Genomic DNA, 23,046 nt, shown 5'->3' on the forward strand with positions numbered 1-23,046 from the left:
CGTGGATAGGCATGGTTTAGAGGGGTGTGGGCCAAAGGCAGGCAAGTGCGACAAACTGAGACTCATAGAGTCACACTGCGTGGAAACAGGCCCTTCGTCCCAATTTGCCCATGCTGACCAACATGTCCCATCTACAAAGGTTGCACAACAGAGGATGTACAACAGAGGGTGTACTTCCTGCGGCAGCTGAGGAAGCACAATCTGCCCCAGGCAATGATGGTCCAATTCTACACGGCCATCGTCGAGTCTGTTCTCACCTTCTGCATCGTGGGCTCAGCCACCAAACATGTCATCCGGAGGCTGCAGCGAATCGTCCGATCAGCTGAGAAGGTTATTGGCTGCAACCTTTCCCTCCATTGATGAACTAACTGTACACTGCAAGGGCCAGGAAGCAAATGGGTAAGATCATCTCTGACCCCTCTCACCCTGGCCACAAACTCTTTGAATCACTTCCCTCTGGAAGGCGACTCCAGACTGTCAAAACTGCCACAGCCAGACATAAAAACAGCTTTTTCCCCCACGAGTAGTAGCTCTACTCAATAACCAAAAATCTGTAGCCTCCTTTTGCTCTGGTATTTTATTTAATTCACATGTTTAATCGATAATGTTTTATTATTAATGTTTAATGTTTTATGTGTAATTCCTAACTGTCACGGTACGTCTTGTTGTCACTTGCGGGGGAGCACCAAGGCAAATTCTTGTATTGAATAATGTGGCCATAAAACTTATTCATGATTAAGTCATTCATTGATCATTGATTCATGTCATTCAATGTATTCATTCATTCATTCACATTTATTCTTCATTCATTCACTCAGCATTTATTCAATCATTCAATTCACTTCATTCATTTGATTCAATCACACTTGGCCCATTCATTCATTCACTCATTTTATTCATTCACTCATTTATGATTGATTGATTGACATTCATTCATCATTCAATCATTCATTCATTCATTCATTCATTCAATCATTCACTCATTTATTTATTCAATCATTCATTCATTCACTCATTTATTCATACATTCATTCATTCATTCAATCATTCACTCATTTATTTATTCAATCATTCATTCATTCAATCATCCATTCATTCATTCACTAGTCCCACCTGCCTGTGTTTGGTCAAAACCCTCCAATCCATCGTACCGGTGTGCGAGTAGTGTTTCCTGAAGTTGACCTCAATCTCCCTTGTCTTGCTGACATTGAGGAAGGGGTTGTTGTCTCGGCAACAGGTTCAAACCTTCTCGATCTCCTTCCTGTACTCCGTCTCGTCATTATTTGATATCCAGCCCACGATGGTGGTGTTGTCTGCGACCTTGTACATAAAGTTGGATTGTAATTTAGCTGCACAGTCGTGAGTGTCAAAGGAGTAGAGTAGGGGCACCAGGGTTGAAGATTGTTGTAGAGAATGATTTGTCATCTATCCTCACCGATTGAGGTCTGTTGGTCAGGAAGTTGAGGATCGACTTGCAGAGGTGAGTGCTGGCTCCATGGGTTTGGAGATGAGCTTTGTTGTTCTTCTTCTTCTTCTTCTTCTTGCGTATGGCGTGCACAGCCTAAAGTTGTAGGACGACTTGTACTGTTTGATCTTCTGTTTTGTGCACGCCAAGTTGGACGAAACAGGGTGGACCACATGAGGTTGCAATCTCCCACCCCATGAGCTTCATGGAAGGAGCTGTCAGAGGAAGTTGTTGAGTCATGTACAATAGCACCAGCTGAGGGATATCTGGACAGTTACATGGATTGGAAAGGTTGAGAGAGATATGGGTTCATTGCAACTTGAGTAGATGGGCATCTTAATAGGTATGGACGAGTTGGGCCAAAGGGCCATGTAGTGTGACTCGAGGGGTGGGAAAGAAATGCAGGCCTTGCCTGAAACACCTGGATCTCATTAATAAATATATACACCTCTATGCTCCTCTAAATCTGGCCTCCTGTTCATCCTCGATTTTGGCAATTCTGACAGTCACCAGATGCCAAGATTTGAACTCCAGCATTCCCGCCACCTCTACCTCTCCGTCCCATCAACCAGGATGTTGCCCTTGCACCAGGTCTATCCTGGCACAGTTTACTCCAGCAGATTGTCTAGTCTAAGTGCTATGGAAATTCCATGGCTTCTCAGTAACACTGTGGAATTCCTCGCAAGTTTCCCACTGTTGTTGGTGAAGCAATCGGTGAAAAGAATTTTAGCACGATAAGTTCTGAAATGAAGATGAAGGGATCAGGATGTGCCTACGTTTTTGGCTCATCTTATGAACGTGGGAGGAAAGGGAGAGAATGCCCCGTATGGAACTTTGCAAAAACGTTTGTCATCTCAACACTTTGCTGCTTTCAAACCGAGCTGTGCGATAAGTACTGTCAAATGAGAATTCCTTTATCCGAAAAGGGGCAGACTGTGGTTTGTCATCTGTGCTATTATTGAAATGTACACAAAGGATTTAGTCGCAAATTCCACAGGCGTCAACGAGTCGTAGAGCCATACATCACAGCAACAGGCCCTTCAGCCCACCCTGTCGATGCTGAACAAGCTGGCATTCTGCACTAGTCTCATTTGCCTGCATTCTGTTCCTCTACATCCTTCGTGTCCATATATCTATCCAAAAGTGTTTTAAAAAATAGTAATTGTATCTGTAACCCCCTCAGGCAGCTCATCGCAAATACAGACTCCTCTCACAGTGTCCCCCTCCTCTCATCTTAAGTCTATGCCCTTTAGATTTAGAACCCTCTAGACTGGGAAATAGACTGTGAATGCTCGTGAAATTGAGATCACTCACAAACTGGAGGTCACTGACTCCATGGTCTAAATTAATAGTGACTCTACAAATGGGGAGTTTTTGCAAGCACAGAAGCTGATCCATGATATCCTTAACGTAATATCCCTTCGGATAATGTTTGTGGTCGGGAAATAGGAATAGGGAAACAGGATTAGGTGGCGGTGATTTGAGCACCCATCTCCAGATCAATAATCTGGCTCTTGGTCTAGTAACTTGACCTCCACGCCTGCAAGCTACTCACTATTTCTAAAGCAAGCTCCAGACTGACTCTTCCATTAGAACTAATTTCATCCTTGACTCTTCCAGTCAAAGCCACCCGAGTTTAATTTCTCTTAAGCATTTAAAGCAAGTTTTAATGCAGATTTCAATTTAATATGCTTCAAGATTCCATGAAATCAGTGTGGGAAGTTCACAAAATGAAAAAAACCCACTGTGCTGCCTTTGAAGTAACGTCTATGACCACCAGTGTAGACATGAAGAGAGAATTTACAGTGCATAGTTCTCCCAGCCGCAGGTTGTTAGGCTGCTTTTGGGAGCAAGAAACAATTCCACATGGAAACAGTGACTTAATGAACAAGCCGTGTCTGGATTTGGTTAAATGCCACTCCTGACATTTTTTGGCTGAGGCAGCCCTAGGAAAATTGCTTCCACTTTAAGTGCCTGAAATGGCATCAGGGCTACGGAGGAGCTGAGAATGCAAGTTGTTAAAGCAGTTCTGGGCAGACGGTAATGAGAACCGCCTTTTGGGTCTCAAAGCTGGCAACGAGAACTCCCCTGACAATTCTAGACAGCATGTTGGAACTTGAAAATAGTTGCTAGCTATAAAGTGGCTGAACAAACGCAAGTTTGAATCTGTAATAAAGCAAGTGCTTGTTGTGGGCCATGTGGCTTCCAGAAGTACCCCATAAAGAAGGGGAAGGAACACAAGCTTAATGAGGGCCTTTTTAGATAGAGACTGGATCCAACGTTTTCACATACAGGGTGGTGGGTGTATTTAACGAGCTGCCAAAGGAGGTAGTTGAGGCAAGTACAATCCCGACATTCAAGAAACAGTTAGACAGGGACATGGGTAGTCAATAGTCTCAATAGTCAATAGTCTATTTAATTGTCATTTGGACCCCTGGAGGTCCAAATGAAATGCCGTTTCTGCAGCCATACATTTCACACAAATAGACCCCAGACACAACATAATTACATTTTACATAAACATCCATCACATAGCTGTGATGGAAGGCCAAATAAACTTATCTCTCCACTGCACTCTCGGGCAGGTTTGGAGGAATATGGACCAAACGCGGGTAGGTGGGACTAGTGTAGCTGGGACATGTTGGCCGGTGTGGGCGCGTTGGGCTAAAGGGCCTGTTTCCATGCTATACAACTCCATGACTATGACTCTAGGATCATGAAGGCTTTCCCTGCATTTCCCGCAGTAGGGAAAGATGGAAGTTCACACAGAGTGTACCGCAGTCATTGTTTCCACGACTACAAATGGCATCCATCCCGTGAGCTGTAAACATCTTGCACCAAATTAGAATCACTGGGGATTTAACCTGCTTCCGTGCAGATGGTGCCATCGGCATCAGTGGTGTTAGAAAAGGAAATTAGCCTAATAAATAAAAAAATAGTTACGTCATACAAAAAAGCCATTTGGCCCATCTAGTCTGTGCCAGCTCCTAGAATTCCAGTATCTTCCTTCTCCTTCTCATTGCAGAACAAATGATTTTCTCAACCACCCAACTCTCTACAGTCAGGAGAAAGGTCTCGACCCGAAACGTCACCCTTCTCTCCAGAGATGATGTCTGTCCCGCTGAGTTACTCCAGCATTTTGTGTCGATCTTCCCTTTTGAAACCACCGATTGATTCCGTTCCAGCCGGCTCTTTCGACCCTCGCAGTGAGGATTTCCTTGTACAGATGGCCCGCGTGCTATGGTCGTTCAGGTAAAGCACTACTGAAACATTTCAGATGGAGAATAAATTTCACTCTCACAGAATTTACGTGAAAAATTAAATCAATAAACAATGATTCTTTCTTGACGCAAGGAGCAAAATTGGGCCATTCGGCCCATCAAATCATTCAATCATGGCTGATCTATCTTTCCTTCTCAACCCCATTCTCCTGCCTTTGCCCCATAACCCCTGACACCCGCACTAATCAAGAATCCATCAATCTCCACCTTAAAAATATCCATTGACGTGACCTCCACAACCATCTGTGGCAATGGATTCCACAGATTCACCACCCTCTGACTGAAGAAAATCCTCCTCATTTCCTTTCTAAAGGTACATCCTTTTAATCTGAGGCTATGGCCTCTAGTCCTAGACTCTCCCACCAGTGGAAACATCCTCTCCACATCCACTCCATCCAGGGCTTCCACCCAGTGGAGCGGTGAGACGGGGGAGGTGGGGTTAGTAGCACACAGGAGGTTCCTTCAGCTGATGTTCTCAGGTCAGCTCTCCATAACATAGGCAGTTCCCGCAGTGCCGGATGGTTGTCAGCAGCATAATGGGGAAATATTGATCGGAGACAGCAGAAAACAAGGTGGGCGGAAGGTTCAAGCACACAGGCAAATGTTGAAGCAAAGGACTTGAGACATGCCATATAATTAGCTGCTCCACCGAGTTGGAACAATTTGACATTCTCAAACAAATTCATCAACAAAACAGAATTTTGTCCTCTGTTTTGCAGAAACAAGTCAATATCTTTTTTAATGAAAAGAGGGCAAACAAAACAACTCTGTGCAATGGCAAGTAATACAACTTTTGGAAAATCATAAAAGATCACAATGCTACAGAGAAAGCTCGTGGCGAGAGTCCTCACTAGTATTAATAACCAGACACGCACCAAAGCCACAGTAGCTGATAAATATTTCAATATACTTTTACAGAGTGGGATTATATTTCATTTTGCACTAGGATTAAACCCGTCCACTTTTCTCTGAATAACTAACTTCTGTATCAGAATGAAGGAGCTAGTGAGGAGACACAGGGGAGAGAGGGGGGAGAGAGAGAGAGAGGGGGAAGGAGAGAGAGAGAGAGGGGGGAGAGAGATGGGGGGAGGGGGAGAGAGAGGGAGAGAGAGAGGGAGAGAGAGAGGGGGAGAGAGGGGGGGAGAGGGGGAGAGAGAGGGCGAGAGAGAGGGAGAGATTCTGGCCGTGGAACTGAGAGAGGGGGAGAGAGAGAGAGGGAGAGGAAGGGGAGAGAGAGAGGGGGAGGAAGAGAGGGGGAGAGGGGAGAGAGGGGGGGAGAGAGAGAGGGGGAGAGAGAGAGAGAGAGAGAGAGAGAGAGGGAGGAGAGAGAGAGGAAGGGAGAGAGAGAGAGAGAGAGAGAGAGAGGAGGAGAGAGAGAGAGAGGGAGAGAGGGAGAGATAGAGGGGAAGGAGAGAGGGAGAGAGAGGAAGGAGAGAGGAATAGAGAGTGTGTGGAAGAGAGGGAAGAGAGAGAAAGGAAAATGGGAAAAGTATAAGTGTGTGTGAGAACACTGAGAGAATGAAATATGTATGTGTGCCGATGGCTCTTCGGACCCAGCCAGAAAGTTTGCCAATTGATGTTGTCCGGAGATGTTGCCTGACACGCTGAGTTCCTCCAGAACTTCACGAATTATTTAGACATTTCGAAAACTACTTTAAAACAACTTCTAAATGTTGATGGTAAACAAAAGAGAGCTATAAGCAAGTATCAATCACTCACCTTATTGCCACAGTCTCAAAGAATCTTAGCTCATAATCTTAAAATTACATATCAGTTATTAACCTATGAATAAGTAATACTGAAGAAGGGTTTCGGCCCGAAACGTCGCCTATTTTCTTCGCTCCATAGATGCTGCTGCACCCGCTGAGTTTCTCCAGCAATTTTGTGTACCTTCTAATAATTAATACTAATCTGATTAGAAATATTATTTGTTAACTAATGCATCCACACCAATCTTATTGAATCAGTCCATCAAGTCCTTAATAAGGTCTGGGTAACTTTTGAAACTTTAAATTAACTCAATATATCATAATATTATAATGGATTTTTTAAAAATTAGTTTTTCTGTAAAAGTGAATTTTTATTCCTACAAATGTGAACATGGGAGACATTTAGATCGTTAGCTTTAAATACTAGGCGTTAATTTCCTGGAGGTAATGGGGAAATATGAATTAACCTTGAGGACGTTTCATTCATAGCTTGCCCCAGAGGGGAGAGTGAGTTGACATCACAGGATGTAAACACATAAGCAAGCAATCGATGTGTGATACAGGGAAGGTGAAGGTGTCTCTTTTGATTTAAGTTTAAATGCAAGGTCTCACTTCATGGACATAAAGATCCCATGTGTTATCGTAAAATTGTAAATTGTCCCTAGTATGTACGATAGTGTTAGTGTGCGGGGATCGCTGGTCGGCACAGACTCGGTGGGCCACAGGGCCTGTTTCCGCGCTGTATCTCTAAACTAAACTAAAACGTTTTACTCCTCAGTTAATCAACAACTAGGTTTGAAATTCTGTGCCAATGGCTCACCTCTCTAACACGGGCTCTCAACATAACACACCAGAAAAGTCCAGATAGTTTAGAAAACCTGACACTGCTATTTAACACAGTAAATCAGCTCCAGCTTACGACATAACAAGAACATCACCTGAAGAGCTGAAGGTTTGTGGCACCTTCATTCATCAACATATTCCAAAAAGAACAGCCAGACCTTTCAGGTTCCTCTGAGACCTGAATCAGCAAAGTTCCCAGTTACATTAATGCACACCAGGTGTGCGCAGAAGACACACACACGTACATCTTCCAAAAAAGGGACATAGTCCCATAGTGCAGTCTGAGAAACAAGACCACATAACTGAAAATTCTGGTTTATGTGATGTCGTCACTTAGAACAATGATATTCATGCATTTGGAAATCAATTGCCCAGAAGGTTTACTTATCTGTTTCAAAGCATTGTTGCTCCACACTCGTGTGTGTGTGTGTGTGTGTGTGTGTGTGTGTGTGTGTGTGTGTGTGTGTGTGTGTGTGTGTGTGTGTGTGTGTGTGTGTGTGTGTGTGTGTGTGTGTGTGTGTGTGTGTGTGTGTGTGTGTGTGTGTGTGTGTGTGTGTGTGTGTGTGTGTGTGTGTGTGTGTGTGTGTGCGCTTTTGTGTATAGGAGTGTGTATATACATATATACATATTTATATATAAATATATATATATATTATACACACACACACATGTATATATGTATAAATAAATAATGCCCCCAAGTCTATATAGTTCGGAGCCTATTTGGGGGTTGGAGTGTTCAATGGGAAGAAAGTTGGGTTGTTGGGAAGAAGTTGCTCCTGAACCTGGATGTTAAAATTTACAGGCTCCTGCTTCTTCCCGACGGCAGGGGTGAAATGAGAGCGTGGCCAGGCTGGTGTGGGTCTCTGATGATGCTGGCTGCCTTTCTGAGGCAGCGCCTCTTGTAGATCCCTTCGATGGTGGGGAGGTGAGTACCTGTGTTGGACTGGTCTGTGTACAACAATGTGTTCTGTTCCAGAAGAGCATCTATTGTTCTTTGTGTGGGTATTATTTGACGATGGCATGCGGAATCATCATTTTGCTACATCTCTGTGCACGTGACAATGAAGAAGTAATTGAACCATTGGCGGGGGGCAGGAGAGGGGTATGTGAATGGGGGCAGGAAATGGAAGGACTAGATGTGGATGTGCAGGAGAGAGAGGGGAAGGAATTACCGCTGATGTGCAGAAAACAGTAAGTGGTTCGGTGACCAAAAATTCAAAACCTATTAACGAGCTTTCCAGAACCATTAGGCCCATTAGTATCTGTTGTTGTAAGTGCAGAAGATTACTTTAGATGCATTAGTCTCTTTGTATACAAATAGGTAGAACTAAAATCTTAAGCAAACAACCATCTGACTAAGCAGGGGGCTTTGTGGTAGACTCATCGCTAGAGTTGCTGCCTTACAGCGCCAGAGACCCGGGTTCGATCCTGACTACAGGTGCTGTCTGTACGGAGTTTGCACGTTCTCCATGTGGCTGCGTGGGTTTTCTCCGGGTTTCCTGTCACACTCCAAAGACGTGCAGGGTGTGTCTGAAGAAGGGTTTCGGCCCGAAACGTTGCCTATTTCCTTCGCTCCACAGATGCTGCCGCACCCGCTGAGTTTCTCCAGCACTTTTGTCTACCAGGTGTGTAGCTAATTGGCTTCAGTAAAATTGCAAATTGTCCCTAGTGTGTACGATAGTGCTAGTATACTGGCATGGACTCAGTGGGCTGAAGGGTCTTCTTCCGTGCTGTGGCTCTAAACTAAAAACAGGAGTTGACAATGAAAAGTGAGACGTTGGGATAAGGTATGAGGATTTTCTGGATGGGTAATAGTGGAAAAGCAAGTTGAGAACATTGTGCTTAGAGGTGACGAAGGCAGGAAACTCAACCTTGCCAACTCCAGATCTGCAGCCAAAGGACTTATTAAAGCACAGCGAGCTCTGACACACAGTAATGTGGTAATAAATAGGGCAACCGGATTGTCTGAGGAAGGGTCTCGACCCAAAGCGCCACCCATTTCTTCTCTCCAAAGATGCTGCCTGTCCCGCGGAGTTACCCCAGCATTTGGTGTCTATCTTGGTTGATTTTGACCAGGCTGTAAGTTTGGGGCCAGAACACTAAGGGGGGCAACCCTGGTCTCCTCAGGAAATTTGCCCAAGAGAGGAGGTGATATTGTTTTTTTTTCACCCAGAGGAATCCAACATGGTCACAGAGAGAACGTACAAACTCTGTACAGACACAAAATGCTGGAGTAACTCAGCGGGTGAGGCAGCGTCTCCAGAGATGCTGCCTCACCCGCTGAGTTACTCCAGCATTTGGTGTCTACCTTCGATTTAAACCAGCATCTGCAGTTCTTTCTTACAAGCTCTGTACAGACAGCATCGAGCCACGGGCACTGCCACTGTGTCCTGCCAATGCTTCTACCAGTTCCTTGTTCCCTAGTGCTGTAGGCTCTAATGTCAAATGTCTAGAGTCAGTCATGAGCCTATAAACAAGGATGCTATCCACAGAGTCACAGCTGACACGATGTTAACAGCAAGGATCTAGACAGGAGGCATGGCAGTATAGTTGCTGCCTCACAGCGCCACAGACGGGTGCTGTCTGTACGGAGTTTGCACGTGCTTCCTGCGGTTTTCTCTGGGAGCTATGGTTTCCTCCCACCCTCCAAAGACGTACAGGTTTGCAGGTTAAATTTGGCTTCAGTAAAACTGTACATTGTCCCCAGTGTGTGTAGGATAGTATTGGTGTATCAGGGATCACTGGTCGGTGGGTTGAAGGGCCTGTTTCTGCGCTGTATCTCCAATCTAAACTAAAAGGACCTACTGGTCAAATATACCCCAAGGCAATCATCACAAAAGTAGCATTGGGAAGGTGAATGTTTATTAACTGCTGGCTATTAAATAACTGATTCCGTGGAATTATATATTAAAAATACATTAAAATGAAAGCACTGACAATGATGAAAAACATGCACTTAATTTCCTTAACACAGGTATAATTGCAACTCTCTCGTGATAGCACAAATTGTTAACCTGTGGCCAAGATGAAGAAATTATGGTACAAAATTAGAGTGTAACGTCTCTCTGTTGATTAATTTAAATGTCATTTCTGAGCAGATTGTTGGCACTTGAATTATTCATTGTTCGTGCAGTCAGTCTGTGATTGCTGTCCGCTGTGTACAATTACGGCCACTAGTTTATTGGGTTTAAAAAGGATCCTGCTGATGTTGGAATTGGAGGCACAGGATGAAGCCCAGTTTCTATTCCATTCGAGCTGCCCTCTGGTCTTGAACGTGAAAACACTGGGCATTTAACATTGGAAGTCACTGATGATATCATCTTTCAACAGCTTGGCTGTGTTCAGAACCCATTTTCCCTTCTGGGTGAACATCGCCAGCTTCACTCGACGTGAGTCAGGACAAGGCATTTAGTTGTGGAGTTTATTGTTCCCTCTTGCCTCCTGCACTGTAACTAAACCTCAAGAGTGAGTCGAAGGGAGACAAAAATGCTGGAGAAACTCAGCGGGTGCAGCAGCATCTATGGAGCGAGGGAAATAGGCAACGTTTCGGGCCGAAACCCTTGTTCTATTTGACCTTATTTGATCGTGCTCCTACACACTCGGGACAGTTCACATTTTTTCCCCCTGAGCCCATTAGCCTACAAACCTGTACGCCGTCGGAGTGTGGGAGTAAACCGGAGCACCCGGAGAAAACCCACGCAGGTCACAGGGAAAACATACAAACTCTGTACAGACAGCACCCGCAGTCAGGATCGAACCAGGCACCGTAACGCAGCAACTCTTCAGCTACTCCACTGTCAGCCTGACTCACGTAGTAGGAATTGTCCCCAACGTAGACTTGCTTCACAGGAAAGGGTTCTGCCGGGGTGGCCAAGCACTGCTTAGCTCATTGCAAAGCCAAATATCTCTTTAAACCACCAACCCTGACACACAAAACAATTGAAAAGTCAGCGTGGTTTAATCTGCCAGTTTTGAAGCATTTTGGATGCTGGCTGAAAGCTGTGTGTTTTTTTTTGTATTTAGCCTGATCTGCACTAGCCTGTTAATAAAACATTGTGTGACTCATAGGTTAATGCATTCTTATCCCTCCTAGCTCTCAGTAGAGGGAAGAGGTTGCCTTCCATCACAGTGAGGAATATGGAGTCTCTGTGGTGGATGTTTATATTAAAATGTGTTCTGTTGATTTTTATTTGTACGACTGTTTGGAATTTTTAAGAAAGATGCAGATGCTGGAAAAATCGAAGGTAGATAAAAATGCTGGAGAAACTCAGCGGGTGAGGCAGCATCTATGGAGCGAAGGAATGGGTGACGTTTCGGGTCGAGACCCTTCTTCAGACTGATGTGGGGTGGGTGCGGGAAGGAGAAAGGAAGAGGCGGAGACAGTAGGCTGTGGGAGAGCTGGGAAGAGGAGGGGAAGGAGGGAGACAGCAGGGACTACCTGAAATTGGAGAAGTCAATTCCTCGTATGTTGCAAAACATACTTGGCTAATAAAGTATTATTGTGCATATATCCTGTGGACGAGACAATCATCAACAGCAGAATCAAACAGCAGGGTCGGGTTAGAAATATTTACAAGTGTCTGCAACTAATTCGCAAAGCACAGGATGAATCTCAGGGCAAAGAGGCAGGTGGAGTGATGTGGTCTCTAACACAGCACAACTCAGTGGGTCAGGCAGCATCTATGGAGGGAAATGGAGGGCCACGACTCTTCTTCAGACTGATGGAGGAGAGGGGCAGAAAGCTGGAAAAAGGATATGGGGGCAGGACAAAGCTTGGAGAGTGATAGGTGGAGACATGATGAGGGGGTGATTGGTAGATGGGTGGAGTAAGTGACAAAGGCCAGAGGTCAAGGAGAGACAATAGACCAAAGCAGGTAAGGGGATAAGGAGTGAAATGTAAAGCTGGAGGGGGGGACATAGTATGGGTAGGAACAGTCGGGGGGGATAAAAGGAATAAATGGGATGCGGGGATGGGAGGGAGCTCCCAGTGGGGAACACGAGTAGGGTGGGGTGGGAGATTGTGGGTGTACACGGCGGTGGGCCAGGGAAAGGGAGGGGCATGGTACACTTACTGGGACTTACTCAAACAGCGTCCATCAGATCCAACATGTGCCACAGATAACTGAGGCTTTACTGGAGTGGCAGCATGGTGGCACAGCGGTAGAGTTGCTGCCTCACAGCGCCAGAGACCCGGGTTCGATCCTGACTACGGGTGCTGCCTGTGTGGAGTTTGTACGTTCTCCGCGTGGGTTTTTTCCGGGATCGCCGGTTTCCTCCCACACTCAAAAGACGTACAGGTTTGCAGGTTAATTGGCTTGGTATAATTGCAAATTAGTGTTATTGTGTGGGGATCGCTGGTCGGCACGGACTCGGTGGGCCGAAGGGCCTGTTTCCACGCTGTATCTCTATACTAAACCATACTAAACTAAACTACTGGAGCCATCTACAGTGCCTTTCACATTTTATAGGTTAATAACTTGAAAGAAAACTCTGGCATCTAACTTTAGTTAATTAAAACACACAAATCTAGGGCACTGCATCGAGAGCCAATGTTAAACCTGTCCTCAAAATGCTATCCACGAACTCAAGGGAAAACGAGCCACTTTATTAAATATGAATACTTTATCAACGCACTGAGGATTAGGTGCATCTATTCCCTAATTATCGGTAATTATACCAGAGAAATATTAATTTCCCTAGATTGAAAGCAGATCCCAGACGAGGACTGGAATATGGTAAATGATGCAGAAATGTCCAGAGTGTTTAATTGTCATTAGGAACTGGCACCAGGACGATAAACATTTTTATTAGCTCCAACTTAACAAGCCCATCAATGCAATAACACACAAATATTTAATATCTAATACATTAATAACTGCAGCACAAGTTACAGTGTAAAACCGCAGTGCACGGTGCAACCAAAGATATAGAAACATAGAAATAGGTGCAGGAGTAGGCCATTCGGCCCTTCGAGCCTGCACCGCCATTCAATATGATCATGGCATCATCCAACTCAGTATCCCGTACCTGCCTTCTCTCCATACCCCCTGAAAGCCACAAGGGCCACATCTAACTCCCTCAAATATAGCCAATGAACTGGCAACTACCCTCTGTGGCAGAGAGTTCCAGAGATTCACCACTCTCTGTGTGAAAAAAGTTCTTCTCATCTCGGTTTTAAAGGATTTCCCCTTTATCCTTAAGCTGTGACCCCTTGTCCTGGACTTCCCCAACATCGGGAACAATCTTCCTGCATCTAGCCTGTCCAACCCCTTAAGAATTTTGTAAGTTTCTATAAGATCCCCTCTCAATCTTCTAAATTCTAGAGAGTATAAACCAAGTCTATCCAGTCTTTCTTCATAAGACAGTCCTGACATCCCAGGAATCAGTCTGGTGAACCTTCTCTGTACTCCCTCTATGGCAATAATGTCCTTCCTCAGGTTTGGTCGCAGTCCATCGAACACTGTTGCTGAGGTCGTGGTAGGTTTATGGTTAGGTTTATTAATAACACATGTACCAATGCACGGTGGTGCAGCGGTCGAGTTGCAGCCTCACAGCGCCATTGATCCGGGTTCGATCCTGACTACGGGTGCTGCCTGTACTGAGTTTGTACGTTCTCCCCGTGACGGCGTGGCTTTTCTCCAGTCTCCTCTCACTCTCCAAAGATGCACAAGTATTTAGGTTAATTTGCTTTGGTAAAACGGTACATTATTCCTAGTGTGTGTGTTGGATAGTGTTAGTATGCGGGGATCGCTTGGTGGGCTGAAGGGCCTGTTTCTAAGTAGACGATATCAAACTCATATTTGGACATTCCTTTTGCAGAGAAACCCACAATTGTTCCTAGAATGTTGGTGTCTGCGGGTGAGGCAGCATCTATGGAGCGAAGGAAATAGGCAACGTTTCGTCCCGAAACGTTGCCTATTTCCTTCGCTCCATAGATGCTGCCTCACCCGCTGAGTTTCTCCAGCATTTTTGTCCACCATAGTTTTTAATAGCTGCTTCCCTCAGTACATACATCAGAGAAAAATAGACAATAAATTGTAGTTATTTCTTGTGAACAAGCAATTACTCACAGGTCAAATATGAGGTAGTGAAATCCTTCTTCTGATATGCTGTCATGAAGGCGTACTGAAAGAGAAAGTAAAATGTTAGGATCATCTTGGTTGATGACCACATTTAAAACTAATAGAATGTGTCTGAGTGCAGTATCATTCTGGTTCTATTTGACCAAGCTAGTTCAGAAAATGGAATGAAAACCAGTCATTTCCTGTGCAGGTTTTCCAACACTTGAGACCAAGGCTATATCGAGGACACATTCTCTTGAGTTTATTATAGTCCCGTGTACTGAGGTACAGTGAAAAGCTTTTAGTTGCATGCTATGCAATCAGGCTAAAGACAATATATGATTACAAATCAAACCGTTCACAGTGCATATGGACAGTGTCCCAAACAGCAGAAACCTCCCCTATTTCAGCTACTCATTGACCTAGGGATGTGCCTTTCATGGCCTCAAATAGACAAGGCAACTTGAACACAGCTCCCCTCTGTAGCTTACAAGCATCGCCATCACCCAAACACGGTTTAGTTTAGTTTAGAGATACAGCGCGGAAACAGGCCCTTCGGCCCACCGGGTCCGCGCTGACCAGCGATCCCCGCACATTAACACCATCCTACACACACTGGGGACAATTTTTCATTCACCAAGCCAATTAACCTACAAACCTGTACGTCTTTGGAGTGTGGGAGGAAACCGAAGGTCTCAGAGAAACCCCACGCAGGTCACGGGGAGAATGTTCAAACTCCATACAGACAGCACCCGTAGTTGGGATCGAACCTGGGTCTCCGGTGCTGCATTCGCTGTAAGGCAGCAACTCTACTGCTGCGCCACCGTGACCGCCCTCGCTACCTGCAATCTGGCTGTGGGAGCTTACTGTAAACAAAGTTCATAAGGACGTTCGTGAGATCATAATGACATCTTGTTGGATGTGAAGGAGCAGTGTAAACAAAACTCCTTTTCTCTGCCGCCAACATCAAGAAAAAATCGAGACACAAGGAACTGCAGGTGCTGGAATCTTCAGCAAAACACAAAGTGCCGGAGGAACTCAACGGGTCAGGCAGCATCTGTGGAGGGAAAGGGACAGGTGACGTTTCGGATGTGAAATGTTGTCTTCAGATGTGAAATGTTGTCTGTCCATTTTCTCTGCACAGATGTTGCCTGACCCGCTGAGTTCCTCCGGCACGTTACATTTGTATTAAGAACAATTATGTGGACACATGTTTTGGGGGTTAGTAATAGGTAAGCTTGCAGTTACTGCAAACTCTAACAGACCTTAACTGAGTCAAACTGCATTTGGCCAATGGAAACATAGTTTCCCAATCCATAACCCACAAATCAGAGATAATTTCAGAGACAAAGATCTTTCCATCTGATAATTATGGAGATTATGCGTTGGTACCTCAGGCACTTTCTACTTCATGGTGATTTCACAGAGAGCATAAACGAGTTACATCTTTGCAGAATCATTCGGCAGAGGATCAAAGGGACATTTCTTTCAGTTCTCCTTCCAAGGGAGCCTCAACACATGCAGTGAGTTGGAGATTTACCTGCACCATCAGGTGGGCAATGTTTTATTGCAAGTACAACATGACAGGTACGTGGATAGTGTAGGAAGGAAGTACAGATACTGTTTACAATGAAGATAGACACAAAATGCTGGAGAAACTCAGCGGGTGAGGCAGCATCTATGGAGCGAAGGAATAGGTGATGTTTTGGGTCGAGGCCCTTCTTCAGACTGATGTGGGGGAGGGGGTGGGGGGAAGAAGAAAGGAAGAGGCAGAGACAGTGGGCTGTGGGAGAGCTGAGAAGGGGAGGGGAAGGAGGGACTACCTGAAATTGGAGAAGTCAATGTTCATACCGCTGGTGTGTAATGTACCCAAGTGGATTATGAGGTGCTGCCTAATTCCTCCAATTAGGAATGGGTCAGGGTTAGAGGGATATGGTCAAATGCAGGCAGGTGGGATAAGTGTAGATGGTCACTGTGGGCAAGTTGGGCCATAGGGTCTTCTTCCACGCTGTATCATTCTGCGAAATATCAAATCAAAAACCACGAAGAAGACAAATAGAAAGCATCTACATGAGGTTCTGCCTCAAGAAAGTGGCATCTATCATCAAGATACCCTAACATCCAGGCCATTCCCTCTTCCCACGGCATCCAGCAGGAAGCCTGAAGTCCCACCTCACCAGGCTCAGGAACAGCTACTTTCATATCAGTCTGAAGAAGGGTCTCGTCCTGAAACATCACCCATTGCTTCTCTCCAGAGATGCTGCCTGCCCCGCTGAGTTACTACAGCATTTTGTGTCTACTCATCTACAACTATCAGATTCACATATCCCATATCCCACCTTAACAACTGAACACTACAGGCCCAACTCTTGGACCACTTCATATTTATTATTAATACTTTTTTTTCTAATGTAGTATTCTTTTAGAATTTTTATGTGTAATTATGTGTAATTTATGTATCATTTGTTTTTGTGCGTTGTCTGAGTCGATGTGTTTGTGATGCTGCGATAAGCAACATTTTTTACCGTAACTATGACTGACGTTATTCCCTTTATCATGTATCTGTCCACTGTGGACGGCTCGACTGTAATCATGTACAGTCTTTCCACTGACTGGATAGCACGCAACAAAAAACCTTTTCACTGTTCGTTGTTACAGGCGACAAATTAAACTAAATCTTGCCCCTTATGATTTTTACACCTCTATAAGATCACCCCTCAGACTCCTGCCCTCCAAGGAATAAAGTTCTCACTTGCCCAACCTCTTCCTGCAGCCAGGGCCATTAAGCCCTTAACACACCTTGTTAATCCTCTCTGCAGACAGTGAAAATCAGGAAGCCATGCGTTTAAGGAGAGAGGAAGGAGTTTTTTAAAGAGTTGAGGTGTATGATTGATTTCCGCATCAACAGCTCTGCTTTCTGAGAAGATTACGGAGATTCGGTATGACAAAGAGGATTCTCTTGGACTTCTACAGGTGCACAGTAGAGAGCATTCTGACTGGTTGCATCGTGGCCTGGTTTGGTAACTTGAGCGTCCAGGAGCGGAAAAGACTGCAAAATGTTGTGACCACTGCCCAGTCCATCACCGGCTCTGACCTCCACACCATCGAAGGGATTTATCGGAGTCGCTGCCTCAAAAAGACAGCCAGCATCATCAGAGACCCACACCACCCTGGCCACACACTCATCTCTCCATTGCCATCAGGAAGAAGGTACAGGAGCCTGAAAACTGTAACGACCAGGTTCAGGAACAGCTTCTTCCCTACAGCCATCAGGCTATTAAACACGACAAACTCAAATAAGCTCTGAGCTACATCAGACTATTATTATTATTATTATTATTATTATCAATATTATTGTTTTTATCAATATTATTGTATTATAAGTCCACACGCACATATATATATGTATATATGTGTGTGTGCGTGTGTGTAATTGCGGGTATGTGTATATACACACACTGAACTTTTTTTTCTCTCTCATTTATTCTATTGTTTACACTGTACTTTGATAACATATTGTGCTGTGCTGCTACAAGTAAGAATTTCATTGTTCTATCTGGGACATGACAATAAAACACTCTTGACTCATGACTCTTGACTCCTGCATTTGGCCCATATCTCTCTAAACCTGTCCAAACCATGTGCCTGTCCAAAAATCCTGTAAATAGGCCATAGGTTTAAGGTGAGAGGGGCAAGATTTAATAGGAACCTTTTCACTCAGAGTGTGGTGGGTGTACGGAATGAGGTGCCAGAGGAGGTAGTTGAGGCAGGTACTCCAGCACTCTGCGTGAGAGACTTCCCTGGGCAAGAGGGGAATGCGGTAAAGTCGACGGCAAGCCCTGGTGCGTTGAGGGTTAACACTTATCTCCGGCAAACGGTGGATGCTCGCCGTTGCCACGGCAACAGGCGAACGGCTTGTGGAGTCGAGCATCACCTGTAGTTCTCGGCTTTGCAGCAAGCGATGGGCCAATACTGTTGAGCTGTGGGATGGGGGGGGGGGGGGGGGGGGGGGGGCAGAGACCTGCCAGTACTTGGAGTCAGCACGTACCTCCGCACTGCACACCAGCCCGCTATCTGGATTCAAATCAATATCTCTCCCTGTTCCCGCAGTGCAAGGTCTCAGCAGCCCAAGAAAATCACAAACAACTGAAGATCAAAATTGAGGCACAGCTTGCAGTCTGCGCCTCGATTTCTGCATAAAACTGGTCACATTCAGAACTGTGCAGCAGTTTACAGAGCACATGAAGAGGAGGTCTACACTTAGGTTGGGATCGGTTCATGAAATCGTTAGGCAAAAGCTTTATCGTTTAATTGAACGAGTTTCCAGATTCTCCACATTTACCACTTCTTGGCACCGGTGCTATACTGCAGTAGAGTGAATACAAAAGCCAACCTGTCCCTGGCACCTCCATCACCCGGGAGTCAAGTGTGTTTTATTGTTGTACGTACTGTAAATCCAACAGAACATTGCAATCCCTACTCGCTGTAGTTTAACAAACCTATCAATGCAATAACGCACAAATAACGTACAGTAATCAATACGCTGGTGGAGCTACTGTAGAGACCAGAGACTCAGCTTCAATCCTGACCTCGGGGGCTGTTTGTGTGGAGTTTGCACGTTCTCCCTGTGGCTGCGTAGTTTCCTCTGGGAGCTCCGGTTTCCTCCCACATCCCAAAGCCGCCAGTTTTGTAAATTGTCCCTCGTGTGCAGGGAGTGGGTGAGAAAGCAGGATAACATAGACTAGTGTGAACAGGTGATGGATGGCCAGCATGGGCTTAGTGGGCTGAAGGGCCTATTTCCACGCAACACTTCTGAACTAACCTTTGGTAGTTTGAAGTAAAAACAGAAAATTCTGACAACATTCAGAAGTCAGGCAGCATCTTTGGAGAGACAAACAGAGTTAATTCATAGCAAAATGATTTGAGTATAGGAGCAGGGAGGTTCTACTGCAGTTGTACAGGGTCTTGGTGAGACCACACCTGGAGTATTGCGTACAGTTTTGGTCTCCAAATCTGAGGAAGGACGTTATTGCCATAGAGGGAGTGCAGAGACGGTTCACCAGACTGATTCCTGGGATGTCAGGACTGTCTTATGACGAAAGACTGGATAGACTTGGTTTATACTCTCTAGAATTTAGGAGATTGAGAGGGGATCTTATAGAAACTTACAAAATTCTTAAGGGGTTGGACAGGCTAGATGCAGGAAGATTGTTCCCGATGTTAGGGAAGTCCAGGACAAGGGGTCACAACTTAAGGATAAGGGGGAAATCCTTTAAAACCGAGATGAGAAGAACTTTTTTCACACAGAATGTGGTGAATCTCTGGAACTCTCTGCTGCAGAGGGTAGTCGAGGCCAGTTCATTGGCTATATTTAAGAGGGAGTTAGATGTGGCCCTTGTGGCCAAGGGGATCAGAGGGTATGGAGAGAAGGCAGGTAGGGGATACTGAGTTGGATGATCAGCCATGATCATATTGAATGGCGGTGCAGGCTCGAAGGGCCGAATGGCCTACTCCTGCACCTAATTTCTATGTTTCTATGTTTCTAATGTGCCATATCAAAGACTCTCTGTTGGAAATGCTGCCTATACGCATAAAATGTTAAAGGTTTTTGACCAAGAATTCAGAAATAGTTTGCAGAAAAGTAAAAATCCCCAACAGATTCTTTACTCATATTGTAATTGGATTTCTGAACCTCTGATTATCCAAATTATATTTTAATAGAACTTTGACATTTAAGTTATTAACTGCTTGTTTTAGCTCTGGGGAATCTCCTGATTTACCCAAGGGAAGAGAACAGGCCTTAACATCTCACACAAGGTACAACGCTTGCGGTGGACTGTCAACTTTATTTTGTTCTCAAACGTCTGCAGTGGGATTTGAACCGCTACCTACTGATCCGAGATCAATAGCTCCATCCACTGAGCCACAGCTGACACTATCTTAGCCAGCATTTTGTAATGACCAAATACCACCCCCCACTCACTGTGGGATTTGAACTTGTACCATCATATGATTAAACCAGACCTCTGGATTACAAGTCACATAACCACTGTGACTCTGTATCCACTGAAGATTAAACCTGCCTCTCTTTCCCATTATCATGGAAACCCTAACACAGTTTTCATCCTGGAAGAGATTTAATGAAGCCACTGTGGAAATGGTACACATGACTCGTTGCCTGAAAGGTTATGATGCTTTTTACCATTGTTTTTTCTGCTTGCTAAGCCACCGTTATCTTGTGTTCTTGAGCAATCATATCCATAAAACAGAAGAAAGTCTTGCATTTATTCTGCATCTTCAATTCCGCAGCATTGGTTTACAATTAGTGGAATAGTTTGTAGCACAGTTTTGCCGTGCCTAATCCCTGCTCCATTTCTCATATCTTTCACTTGCTAAATTGGATGGTAACAATGGGATAATGGTAACAGCGGCTGATGAGGGAAGACTGGTCCTACAACGGACTACAGCTCTGGAGCACCCGCAGGATGACATCCAGCACTACCATACATTTTCAACCTTCTGAATTTTGCAGTACTCTGCACATTACGCCAATTTTGGCCTCCCTTCACTGGCTCCCAGTGCACTTTCGAGTTCATTTAAAAATTCTTTTATTTGTTTTTAAATCATTGAATGGCCTCGCCCCGCCTTACCTCTCTGAGCTGCTCCACCTATATGCTCCTACCCGGTGCCTCAGGTCAGCGGATCAACTGCTCCTTGAGGTACCAAGGTCTAAGCGGAAGCTCAGAGGGGATAGAGCCTTTTCTGTTGCTGCCCCGGCACTCTGGAACACCTTGCCGCTGCAGATCAGACAGGCCCCTTCACTGTCCATCTTTAAATCCTCCCTAAAACTCACTTTTATTCACTGGCTTTCGACACTGGCTGAGACATTGTTCCTGTTTTAGTGCTTTTAATGTCTTTTAATTTTTACTGTTTTTATAGTCCTGTCGTCTTAATGGTTTTAGTAGTTTGTAATAACTTTTTGTTTACTTCCCATGTACAGCACTTTGTGGTAACTGATGTTGTCTAAAAGCGCTTTATAAATAAAGTTATTATTATTATTATTATTATATCGCCAACTTGGACAATTTAACATTTTTATCAAGCCAATTAAACAAACCAATTAACCTACAAACCTGTACGTCTTTGGAGTGTGGGGGGGGAACCCGAAGATCTCGGAGAAACCCCACGCAGATCACGGGGAGAACGTTCAAACTCCATACAGACAGCGCCCGTAGTCGGGATTGAACCCGGGTCTCTGGTGTTGCATTTTGCTGTAAGGCAGCAACTCTGCCGCTGCACCACCGTGCATTTGTGTTTTTCTTACTGCGTTTTGATACTTGCACTAAATGTTGTGCCCTTTATCTGCACACTGTGGATGGCTTGATTGTCATCTTTTCTTTGACTGGATGGCGCGGGGCGGGAGGGGAACAATGCCGATAGATGAGGAAAAACCTTTCCACCCAGAGTGTTGTGAATCTGTGGAATTCTCTGCCACAGAAGGCAGTGGAGGCCAATTCACTGGATGTTTTCAAGAGAGAGTTAGATTTAGCTCTTTGGGCTAATGAATCAAGGGATATAGGGAGAAAGCAGGAATGAGGTACTGATTTTGGATGATCAGCCGTGATCATATTGAGAGGCAGTGCTAGCTCGAAGGGCCGAATGGTCTACTCCTGCACCTATGTTTCTATGTTTCTGTGCTGGTGTGCACATTTAGGTTCTGCATCTAATCAAACTTGTTCACACCAGTTGAGACAGATAGCTCCTTCTCTGCACGGAATTGTCTCATGGGAGATGCCTCTGGTGGTAGTTGCAACCAATTATCTCCTCAAACAAGCCTGTACTGGTTGTCTCCTGTTCTGCCTGGGTCCGCAAGACATATTTGAAAGTCAGGGCATGACTTGACTGAAGACCCGAATCAGCATCAATGGTTTGGGTGGATTAGCTACAATGGGGCTACAGGGAGAGTCATAGAGTCATACAGCATAGAAACAGGCTCTTTGGCCCAACTTGCCCACACCGGCCAACACCGTCCCATCTACACTAGTCTTATCAGTTCGCTGAACCTGACATTTTCACCCGGGAAAAAGTTTCTGACTGCCTATCACTCTGTGCTTCCATTAATTATAGAGAATGCAATCACATAGATCATCGAAAGTGGCATCACATGTAGATAAGGTGGTCAACAAGGCTTTTGGCACACTGGCCTTCATCAATCAAAGTATTGAGTATAGAAGTTGGGAGGACAAAATGTGTAGGAAAGAACTAAATCGAAGGTAGACATAAAATGCTGGAGTAACTCAGCGGGACAGGCAGCATCTCTCGAGAGAAGAAATGGGTGATGTTTCAGGTCAAGACCCTTCTGACAACCCCTTCTCTCTCCGGAGATGTTGCATGTCCCACGGAGTTACTCCAGCATTCTGTGTTTACCTTGGGTGTAAACCAGCATCTGCAGTTCCATCCGACACATTTACCAAATTTATGGATATGAGTTATGTACATGCAGGTGAGTGTTGGTCTTGGCATCATGTTGGGCACAGACATTGTGGGCCGAAGGGTCAGTCCTTGTGCAGTGTTGTTCTATATTCTACAGTCTCCTATGAGGTAAGCAACAATGCATGTGAGTTATTGGGTGCGTCACCAATGCAGCTGGTGAGTTGACCATGCTGAGGGGTCCCCCTGGAGTG

At 45.0% G+C, this 23,046-nt stretch overlaps 1 protein-coding gene across 3 annotated transcripts in view; it reads right to left on the reverse strand.

Moving 5' to 3' along the window:
* The window catches only part of camk2g2 (calcium/calmodulin-dependent protein kinase (CaM kinase) II gamma 2), a 230,400-nt gene that overhangs the window by 98,183 nt on the left and 109,171 nt on the right, over window positions 1-23,046 (reverse strand). For all 3 annotated transcript variants that reach the window (XM_055661632.1, XM_055661631.1, XM_055661630.1), the window contains exon 4: window positions 14,372-14,426. In XM_055661632.1, the coding sequence (XP_055517607.1) occupies window positions 14,372-14,426 (55 nt within the window). The remainder of the gene's footprint in view (window positions 1-14,371; window positions 14,427-23,046) is intronic.

The sequence above is a fragment of the Leucoraja erinacea genome, chromosome 34 (genome assembly GCF_028641065.1).
Source record: "Leucoraja erinacea ecotype New England chromosome 34, Leri_hhj_1, whole genome shotgun sequence".
Taxonomy (NCBI): Eukaryota; Metazoa; Chordata; class Chondrichthyes; order Rajiformes; family Rajidae; genus Leucoraja; species Leucoraja erinaceus.